Here is a 21,273-nt window from a genome sequence, read left to right on the forward strand (position 1 = left end):
TTGATTGTTGTGTGTCATGTCCCTTATAAATAAAATAATTCACAGTATTTCACCTTGAAATGTTTTTGATAAGCAAAGGCCATTCAGTTGCTAGTGCCATTCACGATGCCATTTACTATTTATACTTGGTCTGGGGTCCAGTTTGAGTGACAAAAGTCCATTTCTTGGTCAGATGAGTTTATGGGGGTCCTTAGCAAAAAGGGGGGAAAGTGTAGGGCTGCAACAAGCAATTATTTTTATTAACAATTTATCAATTTTCTTTTCTCTGCAGAGAAATGTCTGAAGTGTCAGGAAATTGGAAAGACGTTCATCACAATTTCCCAGAGTACAACATGAAGTCTTTAAATGTCAGATTTTGTCTAACCAACAGTCCCAAACCCAAAGATATTCATCTTTACACTGATATAAAATAGAGAAAAAGAAAAAAGCAAATCCTCACATAGGAGAAGGTGGAGATAGAGAATGGTTGGTGCAGCTTTGCTGGCTGTTACATCCATAGACTGTATATTATTAGTATACAGTCTATTGTTACATCCAATGACATTATTCTAATCACTTTGCAGATATATTCTGTGATGTGTAAATTCCTACCAAATATACACATCTATTTGTGACTATACACTGGCAGAAATAGTCAGAAACATCCTAATGTAGGCCTGGCTACAATCAGCTTCATGGCCTAAAAGCTGGAGTTCAAATAAATGTTTTAGGAAATGATTCCACAAATAAAGGATATTGAGTGGTACGTGCCTTGTTCAGCTTTAATCATTAGTCAACATAGCTTAGGGTTTGCCAAAACTAACACAGGATCCTTGTGCAAAGCAGCAACACACCCTGAAAGCTTATATCTAAAGTTACCTGCGGGCTGCTGACGTTTTCATAAACAGCTGGCAGTCCTGTTCATATGGACTGAAGTCATCTCTGAGGCACAATGGAAGATTTGTCTTTTTTTTCCTCTAAATGATATGGGACTCTGCGAAAGGTAGGTTTGGCTAACTGTTGAGTTTAGCTGAGACGCTCCATGAATGGAGACAGCATCACGCCAAACACTGTTTAAAAATCTATCATTTCAAGCAACGATATGGCGTGTAAAATTTGAATCAAGACCTTTTCAGAATGAGGTGCTGCTTAAATAGGCCTATATGGCGCATATTTGGATAAACATTTAAAATGATAGACTTTTTGTTTCACTCTTCTGCCACAAACGTTAACTATACCTACTTTTGTTGGCAAATCAATTCAGTAAAACTTATAAGCACATGTAAGATTTAAGATGCCGTTTTGCGGCTCGTTTAAGTGTAACTCGAGCATATTGCTACCAGTAACTTTAAATTGAAAAGTTTGTTAATTAGGTTTGGCTTCGACGGTCTTTAAATGACTATTGCAACAGAGTTGCGAGGGTTGATATATAGCTTAAAATTGAGGTAAAACTGTTGTGAAAATCTGTTCACCGCTGTTTGATGCTAATTGTATAACTTCTGTAAACTGCGCGCTCTCTAGACTGACGGGCCTATATAGTTTTAGCTATAGGCGGTAGTAGCCTATGGCTCTTGACTCATTAGGCTACGGTCTATTCAGCTGCAGTGTCAGGAGCACACCCTGCTGTATCCGGGTGTCCTCGTGCGGCTCCTGTTTAACCGGGATATGCGGGGCCAATACTGTCAGTTCCAACACAAACTCATCTAGGCTCCCTAACTAATGTGGTCACTTCAAACGCCCATAAGCCGAATTTCTGTACGTTGTCGTTTCACATTCAACCTTTGATTATCTTGGAGCAAATATAGGCCCACCTGTAGAAGAGTAACACAACTGTTTACACCTGTAGTTGCAATGGAAACCCTGCCAATAGGTTGGACTTTGCACACCTGTGACCAGCAGGAGGGAGACAGGGCAGGACCGTTGAAGGGGGGAGTCGCTGACCCCAACTCAAACACACATGTCCATGATCTGTTTCACGAAGATGCACAGGTATGGTGTTCGCGCCTCAAAATGAATGTGATCATGTTGATGTTGAAATCTCAGCCAGCTGCTGAAAGTGTTGTGTGTCTTCTTTGGTCAGGGCTTCCAGCTGTCCAGCCAGCCATGGTGGAGGATCAAACTGTTTGTGTGGGAGCCGGTGCTCTTCGGTACATGGGATGGAGTTTTCACCACCTGCATGATCAATATCTTCGGTGTGGTGCTATTCCTATTTACCGGCTACCTGGTGGTTAGTATGACTACACTGTGTTGCTCTCTCTACCTCGGTTTCCCTTTTCTTTTACATGTAATTCTAGTAAATATTAGGAAACACTGATAGAAAGACTGCACTCATTAATAGAGAAGCAAAACATACAAGGAATTCTGTTTGGCGTACTTTGGCCTAATGTTCAAAATTCAATTGGTATGTTGAGATTTTTTGTCAACTGGAGCAGCCCCAAATTTCCTTCCTTTTACTATGTCTTAATTAAAAAGCAAAAAAATAATCTGCCCCAAGATAAAATCATTCAGTATGCTCTTATTTTGATGGTCTCCCCAAATTGATTGCCCCTACTAATACAGATTTGATTTTGCATTTGTGTATTTTATCATTTCAAGAAGTTGAAATCAGTTGAAAGTGCATAAATAGTGAAAAGTGTGCTTGAATGGTGTATTCAAATGCAGTTAGAGCAACAAAATATACTTATAAAATATACTTTCCTAAACAGAAATGTACACTGTTGGGGTGTTGGAGGTTCCCACTGGGACTCCTGTCTCATGGTTGTTAATATAGTTTAGACCATGTACAGTAGCTGAGGCTACATTATCTACATCAGACAGTGTGTAGACTCATGTATGAAATGTGTTGTAACAAGTGATGGGGAAAATTGTTGCTTTATATATGGATTATTTAAAACATCCACGTATGGCTGGTTATAGGACTCAGTGTGCCGATGAATGACACAGAAAGGACTGTATATTATTGTAAATTTTCATAATATCTAGCCTCACGTCTGTGTGCTTTATCTCTATTTAGCTCTGTTTTTTTATTTTTAGCTCCAACCATCATTAAATAAGTATATCTGACACTGTCAGTGGACCCGAAACACTTTAATGTGCATGTGTCATCAAGGGACACAGCTACGAAGACTCTGTGATCTTAATTGCTACATTCGTTTGGGTTTAATGTGACAGCTAAAACATAGTTTGCCATGTAAAAGTGAGAGTGAGCTGCATCTCTTACCATGAATTACTTGCTACCGTATTATTCATTGTGCAAAAGTGAAGAGTGTATGTTTTCCCTAGTTTAAAGATGCAGTAGGTAAGACTTATAAAACTAACTTTCTGTCATATTTGCTGAAACTGACCCTATGTTCGAGTAGAACTATATGAAGCAGGTAATAAAAAAAAAAATCTAACTGCGTGTCAATCACTGCTCAGGCACACTCATTCATTCTCCCTCGTGGGGGGAGGGGCTTAGGGGACCGTTCAAGCTTTAGCAGAAAGTGGGGGAGGGACTGACTGAGAAGTTGTGGATGTTCAAATTCTTTGGCTGAATCCGAATCCTCCCTGGATGTTCTTCCTGGATCTTCACAATCCTACCTACAGTACCTTTAATGGGACTGATTTTACCAAAATGTTTCAAACATGTATTCTCGTCCTTAGTTTTTTTTAAATACTAATGCTGAAGTGAAATTATGGGGATTTGAATTGGCAAATAGTAGTGCGAGAAAGTAAAAAATGTATGATTGGCGTAAACTATTTCTCCCAGTTTTCTCCTAGATAAGACTGACTATTAAACACATTGGACGACAGTTTGAACACAGGAACACATAAAGTAAAACTAAAAGGTTGACTGTGTCTTTAAGATACTGAGACAAACGAAGAAAAGAAAAATGTGCAGACATATAAACCGAATAAATATTGGAGAAAAAGCTACAAGCAGGATGTATAGTGTGCAGTGAATTACATACAAAGCCTATATGTACAGTATAGAAAATGTAAACATGCAGATATGTTTAGTACAAGCTGTACATCACTATAAATATATTCAATTTGAAGCTATAGATGAGTTACATGCTGCAGATGTACATATACAGTAGTATGTGCATAGATGACTGAGTATTTTGTGTCATCTTGTCTCCTGTCCTGATCCAGGGGAACACGGGCGTGCTGCTTGGGATGTTTCTGGTCTCCTTGGTTGTGCTGGTTGCTTTAGTGACGGTGATGTCGGGGATCGGAGTGTGTGAGCACTGCGGTGTTGGGAGTGGAGGAATCTACTCCATGATCTCCACCGTCCTGGGTGGCAGGGTCGGGGGCACTGTTGGCCTCCTTTATGTGTTTGGACAAGTGAGTAACAAATCCAAACTTTCTGTTAGAATTGAGTGGCTGTTTGTGAAGGACGATCCCCACATGTTGTCATGTTTTGTCCCCTGTCATGCTGCCTCCCACCTTGCAGTGCGTAGCTGGAGCCATGTACATCACAGGTTTCTCAGAGTCGGTGGCGGAGCTGCTGGGTCTACAGAACCAGTGGGCGGTGCGCAGCATGTCGGCTGTGGTGCTGCTGGCACTGCTTGGAATTAACCTGGCCGGTGTCAAGTGGATCGTCCGACTCCAGCTGCTACTGCTAGCCGTGCTGGCCGTCTCCACGCTGGACTTTGTCATCGGCACCTTCACGCACCTTGACCCAGGTAGGGCTGGGGGTCATGAATATAGATATGAAGGGAGAAGGTAACAGGGATCGTGGGAAGGTTTAAATCAGTACTGATGTTTTGTGTCTTCTAATACTCTGTATGGGTATTTTCAAACCAAAATAATCCTCAAACTATTCAGTTATCAATTAATTATCATTTAATGACAAAGCATCTGAAAGCATTCCAGGAATATCAACAGGAAATGAAGAAAGGCTTAGACACACTTGTAAACAATCTGAGTAGCCCACCCAGGGGTAACCCAAATTTTATTAAAGGTGCAATATAATGGTACATCTGACATTTTTTTATATTTTTTAAATAACACTGATCTATAAATATTTTTATTTTCATTGTCACAATTATAATGTTTTTTTAAATTGCAATGTAACCAAATGAACACCACTCAGACGTGTGTGTGTGGGGGGGGGGTGTGTGTGTGTGTGTGTGTGTGTGTGTGTGTGTGTGTGTGTGTGTGTGTGTGTGTGTGTGTGTGTGTGTGTGTGTGTGTGTGTGTGTGTGTGTGTGCGCTGGATGGACAGCTGTTGGTCAGGGAAAGAGATGGGTTTTTCACTTTGTGTTTGCAAATGGGGAAAGTTTCTCCTCGTTCTGACTATGGAAGTCATATCCTCTGATCATGGCATGGTGGTCAGGATGGAGAAGGTAGAGGGCTAGAATGTTGTAGCAGCACATGACCAGGGGAAAAACAGATAGGCAACTAACTTCATCACAACTGACAATTTGACCTGTTCCATCACAGGTGTATCTATAATATATAAAGGTTGTGTTCCAGCTCATTTTGTTACTAGTTTCCACAGCATTGTTACTGTCTGATAAAAATGCAGTTATGTCGGGGAGGAGTGTGTGAAATTAAGTTTGGCCTCCAAAGTGGACAGTAAAGGCTTGGGAATCACTGAATGTTGACTTCAGTGGTGAATGTCTGTGACCTGTTCAGGCCAGTAGGTGTAGCTGTAGTATCACTTATTATTGTCAGTATTAGTCTAGAATTCTACTGAGACTAGATCGCTACAGTTGACTTCTTCATGAGGCTGGTGTCTGAGGAAAAACCTTTTTGATACAAATTTGACCCAGTTTTGTCAATTAAGTTCTCCAATAAGACATTTCTTTTTCCTCAGTGGCTGGTTGGTTTAGTTAGAAACATTTAATGTGCTGTTTTCATGTGACTTAAGCCAAGTCTGAGACTGGCAGTGTGTTTATTGAGAAGATTTTGTTTCTTTTGTTTTGTGGTGAGGAAATGTTGCCTTTTTTGAGTAGTTTGTATTCTTTTGCAGGCAGGAAGTCCTTCCCAACATTTCCTGTTCTCACTGATTATCAACGTCCTGTCCAATAGGAAGAGAAAAGTGTTCCAGGAGTTAAGCCATTCTTTATGTGAATAGGACATTATAAGCACAAAACAGAAATATATATATATATATATATATATATATATATATATATATATATAGTGTGTGTGTGTGTGTATATATATATATATATATATATATATATATATATATATATAAACACACACACACACACACACACACACACACACACACACAATATATTATATAGTAAACAATCCTATTTTAACTCAGTGTACCGGTCAAGCTGTGGGCAGTGGTTAGTTTTAGGAAGATTAAGCTTTAAAACTTCTAACACCCGAACTTCAAAAACAGACTCTAGTCCTACCCCTAACCTGTACTTGTCCACCACTTCCAACCTCCAGCTTTCTTCATATTACAGTAGGCAGAGGCCACTTTGCAGTCCTGAAGAATTGTGGGAGAACCAGCCATAATGGCTACACCAGGTTTTTCCAATTAAGAGCTTCTGTGTGTGTTGTGGTGACCTCATGGTTGGCAGAGAACCAGCAGGTCCACTAGCTAGTGAAATAGCTCAGATTAGCCTGAACTCACTGAGGCACATCCTGAAGGAAAGGAGCCACCGCCAAAATCATGTGGTCACAGTTTGATAATACTTCCCCTATGTACACTTTCAGACACCATGGTGCATCACTGCCGTAGCTAACGTTCAGTATGTAATGTCAGTTAAGTGATGTACTATATCAAAACTATAATGGGATATTGGCTTGTTATCGGTGTGCTTGGCAAATATTGCCGTTTAATACAAAACAGGACATCAAATTGTCGGTAATTCATGATCTGAAATGGTAGAATTTTAGAGCTGAATGGTTAGTCATTTAATAGATTTTATTAGATTTAAGCAAAAAGGCCAAATATTCTGTTGTTCCAGCTTCTCAATCTTGAGCATTTGCTGCGTGTCTCTGTTTTACATCTTATCATATCATATCAACTGAATATGTTTGGGTGTTGGGGTTGAGTCAGACAAAAATAAGATGTTTTGAGATGTCTCTTTGGACTCTGGGAAAGTAAGCATGTTTCTTTTTCAGTTTTTTTTTTTTTACATTTCATAGACACGATTAATCAAGAAAATAACCGTCTGATTAATCAGTAGTCGTAAGTTGCAGTCCTAGTATAATTAATGATGTATTTATTGCAAATAATCAGTATGTATTTTTTATGTGTATCATTACACAAGTTTTAATGATTAGATTCCCCTAATTTTTTAATGCAGTTTCAGTGGCTATTAAACTCCAACAACAAAGATGTTTGAAGGGGAAAGACTGACTTCCTGGGGTTTTGGTACAAACCAAACAGCAAAGATTTGTGTAAAGGGCTAAAATCAGCTAAAATCTCAAAAGGATTGGTGTTTGTTTGTGTTGGCCTGTAATGTCATCTATTCATCTTAGTACACTCTCAGCCAGTATCTAAATGTGTACATGTGATGCCGACGACTCTGTGTTGGTATCATGAGCAGAAGGACTTAGGGATGTTATTACAGTAAATATGCACATGACCTCTCACCTGTAGATAGGCCTGGCTTCCCAATTTCCCCAGCCTTAAGGATCTGTTAAATGACTGATTATGACAGCTCAGACTTGTGCTTTATCATCCCTGATGGGAGGACAATTCATTTCCCAATTGTTGTCTTTGTGTATTCAATTATTTAGTTTGGTCAGTAACACTGCCAACATATTGTCTCTGCAGCCAAACAACTCAACCGCAAAACCTTCCGATTGTGGTGCACAGATGAAATACAATATGACATGCTTACCCAGTCCCTTCAGCTGAAGCCTATTCCCCACAGAACAGGAAGTTATAATGTGCTGGTCTGGGCTTTAGGGTGTTAACCAGACTAACCCACATTTTTGGAAAATGACAGGGAGAAAAGGCCGGAACTGCGATCTGAGGCCTGCTGCTACTCCTGAGACCGCTACATCATCTCTCCCTGTGATCCACACTATAATATATAGTTCTCAATCATCCCAGTGGGACCTGCCCCACCTCTGTAACATCACAGCCTGCCCTGTTCTCCACGCAGAGCAGTTTATACTGGTTAGTGTGGGAGAGTAAGAGGTCAGCCGGACAGAGGGAGAGGCCTCAGACACTAATGTAATCTGACTATACATTCCGGTCTCTATCAGAGGAATGCTGAGTTCAGAAAGGAGCCCCACTCAGCCTATACACTTGTTCTTCAGACAATATAATGCTGTAATATGAATGCTTTCACCATAGCTTTATCTGACAGCTTGTTTGCTCTGTAGGCCTTCATAAAGCAGTGATGTTTTTCTTTTGCCCACATCGCTTTACGGTTGATTTCAACCAGTCATGATATGAGAATTAAAGAAAATATTGCTAGCTGTAGTTGGTATCAACCCTCCACTGTGTAACTAAATAGCTCGATGATAGTTGATTTTTACTCAATGAGACTAAAGCTACGTGTCCACAGGGAGTGTCATTAGCAGCCGCGCAATGAATTCTAGTTGCGTTGTGGCGAGTTTCGACAAACGTGGCCTCAAGTTGCCCAGTGAGGCTGTTCTTAGGCACAGCAGTGCTTTGAGCAACAGGCTAACATCTGCATGCTAACATGCTCACAATGACATTTTGACATGCTGATGTTTAGCAGGTATAATGTTTGTGTTTCATCAAATTACCATATAATAACTGACATACAAAAAAAGGAAGCTGTCATCTTTAGTCTGCTGTGTGCACTGTGCTCGAAGGTAACTTGGGCCCAACGTTTTTTGCCTTGGGGGGGCTCCCAATCAAGTAAATCTGACCATGCCTTTATATAGGAGCATGGTATGGGGAATGTGAATATGCAGTTCCACCAGAAAATGGACAACTTCCACACTTCTTCTACACAAAAGACATATTTGTTTGCCGTTTTTGAGATTAAAGTCAGTCAGTCAGTGTATTCAAGCAATGAATTTGTGTTCATAGAAATAGTTTTCTAACAACCTCAGTTGAATGCTCAGAGGGTCAGCCATGGTTGGATGCTGGAGTGTATGTTGTAATATGGGTGGGGAGCCCATGGTGCAGACATAGACACTGACTGCCCTGGATCTGGTTCTGATTGTTTGGACAGAGGGCGGCCTCACAGGGTCACAGAGTGAACAAGAGTTTGGGCACCTAGTCCCATTTGAAGTCAGTTCCCCTAAATTCCTATCCTGGAGAACATGTGCACATGGAGTAACTGTCTAAAACAAAAGGAAAAAAATTAGAATTCTCTCTCTCTCTCTCTCTCTCTCTCTCTTCTCCCACTCTCTGTCTCCCTCTCTCGCTCACTCTCATTCTTTCTCTCAAACTTGGAAGCTGCTGAGCTTCTGAAAAGGGTGGCGACTTCCTTTTGGATAAACATGTCATTAATCTGAGAGAACACATTCTTTCCCATCGCAAGATAACCAAGGGGGAAATGTCTGGTGTTGTAACATAGGCCTGCCCTTCAGACTCTGTGCTTTGAATGACCCCCACCAATGCAGAACAATCTCTCCCCCTGCATGTTCAACAAACGGACCTTCCTAAATTAACCTGTCCTGATTTTAGACATACTTTTGAAGTGACTCGCTACCTATTGTTGTCATTTATTTTGATTTAAAAAGAAAGAGATGTAGCAGTTTCTAATTGCAGTCATGAAATCCCAGTTCAGGTTGTGCTGTAATACATTTGGAGCCTCCAGCATCCTTTAGTCATGTACCACTTGTTACAACTTCCAATTTTGTTTCAAGTATGAATGAACTTCTAACTTTTACTGATAAAATGTGTCATATAGGTGTCATATAACACCTGGTGTCTGGTAATGTAGGTATTTTATAGGAAAGTCCCGTGGTGCAGATGTGATGTGTTTACATTTCCGGTTAGTCTCAACGTTTCCAGGAAATGCAATGCAAAACTTCACCGATAATCATCTAGCAAGGAAGAAAATGAAAACAAATGAAAAACACCACAATAATGAAAACATGTCAATCAAGTTATTTAACATGACACAATGTCCTCTGTCAGACATTAGGCAGGTTTGCACTGCTTATACTAATACTTTTGACTGTTTACTCAATGAAGACATGCTGGTAATCCTGGCATAAGGTTCAGAACTGATATGCTCTGTGTGTGTTGTTGTCTCTTCTCAGAACATGGTTTCGTTGGTTATTCAGCCACGCTGCTCAACAGCAACACACTGCCAGATTACACACCAGGAGAAAGCTTTTTCACCGTCTTTGGGGTCTTCTTCCCTGCTGCTACAGGTGAGGTGTCTCTTTTCTTTTCTCTTATCTCTTTTTGATCCAATAATGTGTGAAACACTTGCACACTTAGAGTTTACATAACACATGTGCAGTACGTATTAGGAAGAACTTATCTGCCTTTTAAGGTTACCTGTCAACACTCCAGCCCTTCTTTCATCTCTTGCAGCTACATATGCAGTGTAAAAACTAAAAGTTGTATTGTAATGTCTGTGTGTCTGTGTAGGGGTTATGGCAGGTTTCAACATGAGCTCAGACCTTGAGCGGCCTGAACACAACATCCCGTTGGGAACACTGGCAGCTGTCTTCACCTCGTATGACGACTCCTCACACACACACACACACACACACACACACACACACACACACACACACACACACACACACATAAAACAACAACTACTGTAAAAGTGTACAGACTGTCCTACAGTGAAAGTTAATATACTATAAGAAATTAAGACAACAAAGGTACTGCTGTAAAAGTACACACACACACACTATGGAATCATAAAGACTGAGCCACAGTGAAGCCTGAAGTGCCCCATTTGCAAAATGTTGAGTTATATAAAAAATAATTTTAGTTATCTTACAAATTTCTATTTATCTACACGTCATGCTACAAGGATAGTTTTCAAATATTACTGTGGAATCTCTCCCAGTAGGTATGAATCATCCAAAATGGTAATTTCCTTTGATTTTACTTTAGTGGTGTTCTCTGATCATTTTGTGGTATCGTCTACCAAAAGGGCAACCTTTTCAACCTTCATTGGAGAGAACACACAAACCAATATTCCCAGTGTGGCCCTATCAGACACTCACTTATGGAGCTGTCATGACACAATTCTCCTATTAATAGTGAGAAAGCAGCAGTTGTTAATAATCCTGTGTGGTGTACTGTTGGTGACCCACAGGTGGTTCCTGTATCTGGTCTTTGTCTTCCTTCTGGGGGCCATCTGCACCAGAGAAGCTCTGCGCTATGACATCTTGATAGCTGAAAAGGTAAACTCCCCTCTTTGTTTCCATCCTGCCCTGTTAGAGAGGCCCTCTCACCCAAATGGGTGAAGTGAGGGGATTCCCCATGATGGCTCACTTTGTTGATGTGGTGTGGTTAGTTCAGGTTCTGATTGTATGTATGTTCTCAGCCTTGAGATGTTGGAACCATTGCTGATTTTGTTTCACTCAAGTAGAAATACTCACTAAATTATATCATACTCAGGTTCAAGTATGTAAAACAAATACTGTCTGTCCCAATACGCACAACCAGCGATCTTGAGCACCTAACTGCACTTTCACACACTCCCAGGTAGTACAGCGATTCACAAAGTGGAGTACAGGACCCCCCGGGGTCCTCAAATGATTTTTAGGGGTTTCCCTGCAAAAAGGGGAATACTAATTTTTACTATCATTCCATCCATAAGTAACACAATGACATAATGTATGACTATTTTTCTCATGGGTTTCATACACTTTCTGTAATAAAACCTCTAAAAGCAAAAATTCTATCAGATGGGGGCCCTGGGATTAAATCTTAATAAATAAATAAATCAATCTCTTAAATCAAATGGGGGTCGGTGGTCTAATTGGTGTAAGTTTAGGGGTCCTTGACATGAATAAGTGTGGGAACCACTGAGGTAGTAGACATGTCCACAAACGCACAGTCCACTTAACCCCCACTTGATGTGCACTTTTTCTTATACTGCTTCAAAGCATTTTGTCAGAGCCAAGTGTATCCCACAATTCATCACGATGTAAAGCTCCCCAGCAGATTAGTTGTTGGTGGTAGAGAGCCAGAGATGAAAAAGTTTAAATTTATGACATTTATGATGTTCAATTCAGCGTGAATATTATTATTTACATCCAAACACTACAAAGTTATGGCAGAGCCTCCACAGATGTTATCACATATCACATCAGGGCAATCATTTCCTGTTCTGCTTTTTTATGAACTTTTTCTCACCAATGCACTGGTATTCAATTTGCAGGTATGCAAACAAGTAGACCGTGAAGTTAAATGAGTGACAAGTTAATGACTAGTAAGTAATAAGTTAAATGTTTTTTAAAGGACAAACATTTAAGTAAAATGCATTGATAAACTGAAGCATTAATCAGATATAATATGAGGATGTAATCATGGTCTGTCACTGTTAAAGTGGCTAATGCTATGGGTTTGCATGGATCACTGACTTTATTTTTCCAATCATAAATTGGCAAGTGTGTCCCACTGATTATTGAGAGCTTACATAATTGTGTTCACATGTTAGAACAGCAGCATCCCAACAGCACATAATCTCAATAGTCTGGTCTCAGTTTGTTATTTTATTGCTTAACGTGATATGTTTCAGCAAACAAGCCTTCTTCATTTGGAATATACCTTAAATGTTGTGAACATTAGAACTCTGAGCCTGGGCCTGCCCTCCATTTGCACAGCTGATGTTAGGAAGACCGTGTGCCATGAAAAGTGGGAGTAAGTGATTGGGCTGTGGGCAAGAGCAGATCAGTGAGATGTCTGATGCAGCTAAGATCTTTGCCAGTTGTCAGTTGGCCCTTATGCTTCAGGGCCTAAACTACAGATGGATCAGGGATCGTTTTAGTTAGAATGAACCTAACATCCAGAGTTCTGTAGCCTCTAGCTCCAACGTCATTGACCAGTCGTAACTGTATATTACATTGTGGACGAGTGTGTACAAACGGTGTAGTATTACTGCAAAACTCTCGCTATTATTGTCATTCGATTTTGCTTTGAACAATCACTGACTCTAAAAAAAAAATCCTTGACTTGCCCGTCAGTGGTTCTCATTGTTTTCATTAGGGGCTGGCTGCAGCGGAATAGAACAGGGTGTAGCTGTTGGGAGCTCTCAACCCCACCCCATCCTCTTCCACACTGTTTGTTTTCCCTCTTCCTCCAGGTCTCCTTGGTGGGCTTCCTCTTTCTGCTGGGCCTCTACATCTCCTCCCTGGCTTCCTGCATGGGTGGCCTGTACGGAGCACCCAGGATCCTCCAGTGCATCGCCCAAGAGAGGGTCATCCCTGCTCTGGCCTTCCTGGGAAGAGGGGTGGGTGGGTGGGTGGATGGATAGATGGATGGATGGATGGATGGATGGAGCCAGAAAGGGAGGGATGTCTGGACATAAACAGTTCACTGAAAAAATAGTCACCATGATGTAAATGCAGATTATGAAGTGAGGGTGTGTGTTTGTGCACCACTGAGATCACTTGATTCAAACAATACTTTCCCATGACTATTTTATTTGTCACATTAAAATTGTTAAAATGAGATGATCCAAGTAAGCAGGACCTACCGTAAACTCACCATTTTACTACCTTGGTGACAAATTATTTATTGCACCTGTTTGTACATGATAGGTCATAAAACTAAGCTGCAATGCATTACGGTGGCAAACACAAGACTAACTATTTAAAGTATAGTTCAATTTTATGTTAATGATTATGACTATTTTTGCTACTCCTACATACCTTTTTCATGTATTTGCAGTCAGTATCCTAGCTAGTGAGATTTGCCTAACTTAGATTAATTAATTAGGTCTATGGGAAGCAGCTTCTCTCAAAAGTAAAGAAGCACGCTGTTAAGCTTTTAGAAGATTGATGGCTGCATGGTCTTTTTTTTTTTACAATATAATTGAATCATTAGTGTTCAATTTAATGACCTTGGAAATTGTAGTTTGACAAAACAATCCTAATCGGGGGTCCACGTACTGGCTTTTTGCAGAGCTTTCAACCGTATTGCATCAAACTTTGATGCTCAACTTTTTAAACCGACATAAATGAGAAGTTCTGAAAGTTCTTTGGATGAAATCGTTCAACTACGGAGCTCACATGTCAGTCTGTCCCCAGAACAACTGAGCAAACTGCGTCTATTGCTTAAGACTGTGGGAAACTAGTGTGGACCTGTCAAAAGCTCAATGAAACGCTAGTAGTAATAGTAGTAGTAAATCTTAGCAATTATAATTTTTCTGTTTAATCAAAATCAAAAAAAATAATCAGCAGATTAATCCATATTGAAAATAATCATTAGTTGCAGTTCTGTACAAAACTGTTAAAAACAAATTTAATGTAAAATCCATGAATGCGTGAATAATGATATTTTAATTATTTCATTAAATGTAATATATAATAGTATCGCAGTCACAGGGACCTTTTTCTGCATTCAAGTACTTTTACTTGTAATACATTTAAGTATCATAAGTGCATTTTATACATATATATATATATATATCAGGAAAATGCACTTATGATACTATTTATATATATATATATATATATATCAGGAAAATGCACTTATGATACTATTTATTTATATATATATCAGGAAAATGCACTTATGATACTTAAATGTATTACAAGTAAAAGTACTTGAATGCAGAAAAAGGTCCCTGTGACTGCGATACTATTATATATTACATTTAATTAAATAATTAAAATATCATTATTCACGCATTCATGGATTTTACATTACATTTGTTTTTAACAGTTTTGTACAGAACTGCAACTAATGATTATTTTCAATATAATCTGCTGATTATTTTTTTAGTTACATAGTTACATACTTTTACAGTATTTTTACAGTATAGTATTAGTACTCATACTAAAGTGAAGGATCGGAGTACTACTCCACCACTGCTAATGAGTGTGTGCCGTCTGGATGTTGAGGGGGTGTGGTGGATGGACTCAACAGGAAACTGTGACAGGACTGCCTAACTATAGAGTGTGAACTCCACTCCATAGAACTGAGTGGACTGATTGCATCACAGCAAAGAGTTACGACTCGCTACACACACACACACACACACACGCACACACACACACACACACAGTCACGTTGACATCCCGACCCCGTTCACCCCCGTTTTCCTCACCCCCGTTTTCCTCAGACTTCCCTGAGTGGCAGCAGTGTCTGACCTCTCTCAGCGGGCTGGAATGAGGCCCTAGACATCTTGGCCCAAATCAAAGCTTTAGAACAAACGCAGGAAGGGCGACGGGCAGGGCCCAGCTCCGCTGTGTGCTCTGGAGGCCCGCCAGGCACACAGCAGTGCTCCTTAAACTTTGAGATAGGACCCGTGAAGTGAAAGCAAGCTGGTTAATAAACCACATGTTAAAACAATTACTAACTTCCCACTGGTGTGGTTTTATATTACTCAAATATAACTTTTAAGTTCAGTTTCATTTTATCACTTCTGTAGGTGGCTGTTGCTCCTTAGTGTCCATGAGTGAAAGTTTTATTTGGGGGGAAAAAAGGTGGAAAGTTTCGAAGCTACAGAATCAGGAGGAATGGGACAATCTTCTTTGTCCCAGCTCCACTGTGTTGACTCAGGGACACAAGGGACTTTTTTTCATACTTTCACTGTCCTTGTGAAACATATCTCCAAAACATCAACTTTTCATGAGTTAATTAAAAAGTTAATTAAAAGTTAGCTTTGTGACGATGCATTTTTCAGAAAATACAATGGCTTTTTTTCTTTTCTTCCTTTTTTAACGATATTTTTGGGGGCTTTTTATGGCCTTTAATATAGCTTGAAGACAGGAAGGGGGAGAGAGAGGAGGGACGACATGCAGCAAAGGACCGCGGGTTGGTTTAGAACCCGGGGCGCTGCCAAGGCCTCAGCCTACATGGGGCACACACTCTCCTGGGTGAGCTAGATGTCGCCCCATCCAATGGCTTTTTAAATGCTTTATTTAGCTAAGTAAGGTGTGTTATCTCAACCCATAAAGGAACACTTAATCCTTAATTTTAACTTTATAAATCACCAATGGTTTTGTTATTTAGTTTTTTTTATTGGACAACAATGCCATTGCATATTGTGACACTCTCTCCCTCCTTAACAGAAAGGCCCAAACAGGACTCCAGTGGCAGCTATCTGTCTGACCAGCATGGTGACCATGGCCTTCATTTTCATCGGTCAGGCCAACGTGCTGGCCCCCATCGTCAGCATAAACTTCATGCTCACCTACAGCTTCGTAGACTACTCCTACTTCAGTGTGGCCATGGCCTTCCAGCTGCAGAATAAAGACAAGGGGGACACCCTCATCCCGGCCAAAAGAAACCGGCGTGGGTCAGCCAGGCAGGACTCAAGGCCTCTCATCGAGGCCACTCTCCCAAGCTATGGGAGCGGAGGCGAGAGTCCGCAGGGTAAAGGCACGCTGTTGGAGTTCACCAAGGACATGGACCAGATCTTTCCCCCCGTGTCAAATGTTAATGCTGGGCCTGAGAAGACCTCCTCCATGCAAGAGCTGAGCAGTAGATACAAGGGCATGAAGCCTAATGTCACTACTAAGCAAATGCTGATTGACAGCTTTAGCTTGGATCGAAACAGCAATATGTTCTCCGAAGGCAAAGCAGAGGAGATGAGTTCAGCTCCACCACATGAGGAAGCTGAGGTGCAGTGTGGAGGCGGGGAGCCCAGAGCGGAAGAACCAAAAGTCAAATGCCGTTCAAAAATGCACCACGCTGAGCAGGATTCATCTGCTGACCCTCACAATCACAGCGCAGGTGATCACCTCTAACCATTGTAATTTTTTTGTAATTGTAATTTATTTATTTGAACAGGGACAGTGCACAAAGAACATTAATAGATGTCTTGTGCCAGGTTGTAGCAAATTGCTAATTTCCGCCCGTAGTCCCATCAACACTTGACTTGTCTAGAGTAGACACGATTACTGATCAGAGAAGTTAGTTGTGCCTGTTTTTTTAGTAACCTGACCCTTTATCAAATCTTTCAGGTGCTGAAGCTGACCACCAGAGCTTTGAAATCAAACCCATGAAGGATTCATTGTATGCAAAATTCTGCAACCACTGGGTTGCTCTTATCGGGGTAGGCAACTCAATTCATGCTGTAGATTATTTATTTTTTGGTCTAATGCTTTAGTTTCAGATTATATTTGCAGAATTTAATGAATTTATAATTTTTCTTTCAGGCATTAAGCTCCATATTTATTATGTTTGTTATTCAGTGGGCTTATGCCTTAGCAAACATAGTCTTTGCTTTGGTGCTCTTCTTCTACATCGGGAAAACAAGCCCTGGACTACCTTTAGGTAATTTCCATCTGTTAATTTCCTGTTTGGACACACTTGTAGCTTGGCTTCATGGTGAGCTCCTGTTAGGGTGACCAAATGTCCTGACTTGGACAAGACTGTCTAACATAAAAAGCATATGCATTACAAATGAAAAATCCAAGTTGTTGAAATGCTGTACTAACACAATGTGGGACAGAGTGAGTTTTCTGTGTCTTAACATATGTACCACCTGCAGCTGTGCAGCATTTTCCAGCTCGGTATGCCAAAGTGAACAGACTTTCTGACTCTGTACTACAGCCGGCTCTGAGCTTAGCACCTATAGATAAAGTTAGCCTGCTCTTGGCCTAATCCATATTTCCTGTGATGGACTGAGTGTGACATTCCAGTACAGTTCTAGTTTGATTTGATCTGTACTTCATTTATTAGTTACTAGTCTTGCATTGCCAGACCTACTGTGTCTCCACAGTGCTGGAGTACAGTATGGTCTTCACCGCCTATCTATTCTGGGATAGGGGGAAAATATGCTCTGGCTTTTTCGTATTTCTTTAAACCAATCACAACCATCCTGGGCAGGGCGGATAGTGTAGATAGCGAGAGGGGAGGGATGCGCCAGATGTCAGGCTTTATCCCAGCAATGTAAATCTGTTGAGCCAGACTAACCTAATCAGATCAGGTTCAATGCATACGCGTTTAAATTGCTTTTTATGTTGGTTAAAAAAAAAGCAATTCATAACTGCAAAGTATACTGTGTTGTATTGACTACCATTTGTATTGAAATGGAAAATAGGATATGGCAACATAACCTCATAAGAAAATCATTTTGTAGATTTTTTATTTAAAGTAAGCCTACAGTGTTTTACACCTTTTTGACAGTTTTTGCTCATTTAGCAGATTGTGGAAAATGGCTTATAATTTAGGGAAAATAATATATTATGCTAACAAACAGTGAAAATTAAGCTTATGCTGTTGTCTTGGGAGCGTGCTTATGTTCCCACAGCCCTATGTTCCCACATTTCTAAGAAATTTTTTTTCACTGAAAATTAAGATTAAGATTTTTTTCAAAATTAGGCCCTATGTTCCCAAAGTTCCCACATTTCTAAGTTTTCTTCAAAAATTAGGCCCTATGTTCCCATATTTCCTTTTTCATAAATTTGTATCAGATTGTATCCCCCTAACCCTAACCCAAAAAATATTGTGGAAGGATAGGGCTTATTTTGAAGGGAAATGTAGGAACACAAAACCTAATTTTGAAAATAGAAATGTGGGAACATAGGGCTGTGGGACCATTGGGCTGTGGGAACATAGGGCTGACCCCGTTGTCTTGTCAGGATATGCATAGAGGACTCTTCTGGAATTGCAAGGCCTTTTATTGAGCAGGACATCTTTGATCACTAATTCATTCATTCATTTTGCATTCTATAAAGCATATGCTTTCAATGAACATGTTTCATTACACATTCTTTGTTTTTACTTAATTGGTTTAATGTCTGCTGAAAGGAGGAAAATTATTCTTTAAGCCTGGTGGGTTATTTTTGTAGCACGTTTACAAGGTCATTTCATAAACTTGTGTAATTTTAGGCCTTTTATAACTGTAGGGGTATGCAAGTAATGCCTTTTTATATAAACTGGAGCAGCATTTCCTGTATTTTTATTTTGTGATAGATAATTTAGATTATCGCATGATGTCCAACAAAAGACCTCTTGATTTGCAGTTTACCTTTTTAATTTGCTCACCCCGTGCTCAGTTGTTATGTGACCTGGTAATGTACTCTGGCAAATTTCTTGGAGAATCACTTGCAGTCTTGTTGCCTGGCAGGCTGGCAGCTGTTGTGGCTTAGGATTTCTAGAATAGCTGGATGGGGCAGCCAGCATCTGTGCATTAAACTCACCACAGTACAGCGTGTCTTAGCTGTCTGACTCACGACATTTCTGAGCACGAGCTCTGCAAGTGTTAAACACTTGTTTCACAGGTGGTCGATGCGATGCCTTGTGTTTCTCCCCACTCTGTTACTACACTTCTGTGCACTGTGTTACAACTTCAAATATTGACACAAGGAAAAGGGTCTCCATAGTCAATTTAAACGTAACAATATGAGTACTTTTTTTTCAACTCACAATTTCTCCAGATAACAGTTTGGATTTTGATTTATTTGCAGGTATCGCAGATCGATTCAGCTTTTTCTTGTGGCTCAAATCAACATTGAATGGCATTTGCAGGTATTGAATAAGAGATTTAAATGTCATTCATCATAGAAATGTCTGTTAAATTATCTCCAGATCATTGATAAAGCACAGATTGAAACTACAGTAAAGTCATTTTTTATACTGGTATTACTACAGTAAGTCATAGAATGTACGAAAAGAAACATTAGCTGTACGTTTTTCTTTTCCAGTTATGTGTTAATTTAGCATGTCACACTGTCCCCTGAAAGCCTTTTCGCCGTACTTTTTCCCTGTCTTTCAGGAGAAAAGGATCTCCTCAGGATGAGATGGTAGTCACCCCCTCTATCTTCGGGGTCGGGCTGAAAACCAAGCAGCTGACAGAGGAAAATGCTGACTTTGCCTCTCGTCACCGCTATCACCAATCGTCATTCATCAGGGCCGAGAAGATGGTGCAACCACCACTCCACTCCACTGACTGACTTAAACTCTGCCTCTGTTACATGTCATATACAGTAGCTGTCAGCCTGAAACCACATTTTCTGCCTCAAACTGTGTCTCATGTTGCCCTGTAGGCCACATTCTGCACACATAGATCTTTTTTCCTCCTTATAAGTGAACTAAATTAAAAGTTAAAATAGTTTATTTTGTCTCAATATAATTGTATGGCTATAACTTTTAAAGTATCACAATCGTTGAAAGTTTTTGTTGTCAAATTACTGCTGGGTCTCTTCCAAGACGTCCACCATACATGTTTAATTAAAATGTGTTACTTCACTTCTGCATGTGTACAGTTCATTGTAATTTCCTCCCCCCAGGTCATTAGTTTTCAGAGGTAGTCTAGCTGTCACTGCAGACCTAAAATAATTTAGAAATAACAAAGAATGACAAAATTGTTATTCATCAGTGGCATCTAATTCAAAGACTGTGAAAATAAGACTCAGAAGAAATTGTCACTTCTTTGAAAATGTTTCACAGGAAAAAATAAAACAAGATCAGGAAGAAAAATTAGGTTTTAGATGCAGCTGGTTTAAAGAAAAAAGTCTCTTACATAAATTATGTAGAAATGGCCTTTACTGTAGTTGAAGATGCATCAGCCCAGTGTTCCTCAAAGCCTTCTTCTAAGACTGACTGATGGTGTAGATATGTTGTTTTCAAATAAAATAAAATAAACATTTAATAATGGCACACCCATCAGACCCAAATGAAATCTAAATGTTTAAATTCTGGACCACACTGCCAAAGACACATTCTTTAAATCTGATCAAAATCAGACCGTGGTGACAATAAAAAAAGGAAAAAATTAGATTCAACTTTATTGTCATTGTGCAGTGAACAAGTAGAAAGACAGCAAAATGCAGTTTGCATCCAACCAGAAGTGCAAAAAAAAAGCAGAAAAGTGCAATGCAATATTCAAGTATAGACAGGTGGTGCATAGGCAGGACAAGAAATATATTGCAGTGTTATAAGAGTAGAATAAATATGGCTATGTAATATGAACAATGTATGAACAACATGTACAGATATGTGCAATGTATTAGCAGTGACATTATACTAGTAGTAAGAATAATATAGATATAGATATATGCATTGTATTAACAGAATATATAATAAGAAAAACTGAATAAATATGGATATACTGACTGAACCATATAGACAGATATGTGAGTGTAAAATAGTGTGGTAAAAAAAAATAGAGGGGGGGGAGGAAGAAGAGGGGGGAAAATTAAAAAAGCTATGTGCAGGGGGGAAAAAAAAAAAAAAAAAAGGAAGGGGGGGGGGGAAAAAAAAAAAAAAAAAAAAAAAAAAAAAAGAACAGTATGGGTGGGGTAGGGTAG

General features: G+C 39.8%; 1 protein-coding gene across 4 annotated transcripts; it reads left to right on the forward strand.

Annotated features, from left to right (window-relative positions):
• Positions 1-807: 807 nt before the first annotated feature.
• slc12a8 (solute carrier family 12 member 8) lies at positions 808-20,078 on the forward strand. Of its 4 annotated transcripts, none has more exons than XM_039819016.1 (14): positions 809-982; positions 1,826-1,968; positions 2,060-2,206; positions 4,114-4,305; positions 4,415-4,646; positions 10,135-10,248; positions 10,472-10,559; positions 11,157-11,244; positions 13,152-13,298; positions 16,087-16,750; positions 16,981-17,072; positions 17,176-17,293; positions 19,432-19,492; positions 19,740-20,078. In XM_039819016.1, exons 1-14 carry the CDS (start codon positions 961-963, stop codon positions 19,915-19,917), a joined length of 2,286 nt encoding a protein of 761 aa, XP_039674950.1. In that variant the 5' UTR covers positions 809-960; the 3' UTR covers positions 19,918-20,078. The 4 variants fall into 4 exon arrangements, with proteins under 4 accessions (XP_039674954.1, XP_039674950.1, XP_039674953.1 ...); XM_039819019.1 differs by having other exon boundaries at positions 17,212-17,293; XM_039819017.1 differs by lacking the exon at positions 809-982 and adding an exon at positions 1,612-1,734.
• Positions 20,079-21,273: the final 1,195 nt, after the last annotated feature.

This window comes from Perca fluviatilis, chromosome 12 (assembly GCF_010015445.1).
Source record: "Perca fluviatilis chromosome 12, GENO_Pfluv_1.0, whole genome shotgun sequence".
Classification (NCBI taxonomy): domain Eukaryota; kingdom Metazoa; phylum Chordata; class Actinopteri; order Perciformes; family Percidae; genus Perca; species Perca fluviatilis.

What these genes read in the sequence shown, in the direction of transcription:
- slc12a8 (XM_039819016.1), top strand. Translation starts at nt 961, where the DNA reads ATGATATGGGACTCTGCGAAAG. An exon ending in ACATCTTGATAGCTGAAAAG is followed by an intron (nt 11,245 to 13,151) that starts GTAAACTCCCCT and finishes CTCTTCCTCCAG; the next exon opens with GTCTCCTTGGTGGGCTTCCT. An exon ending in ACATTGAATGGCATTTGCAG is followed by an intron (nt 19,493 to 19,739) that starts GTATTGAATAAG and finishes CCTGTCTTTCAG; the next exon opens with GAGAAAAGGATCTCCTCAGG.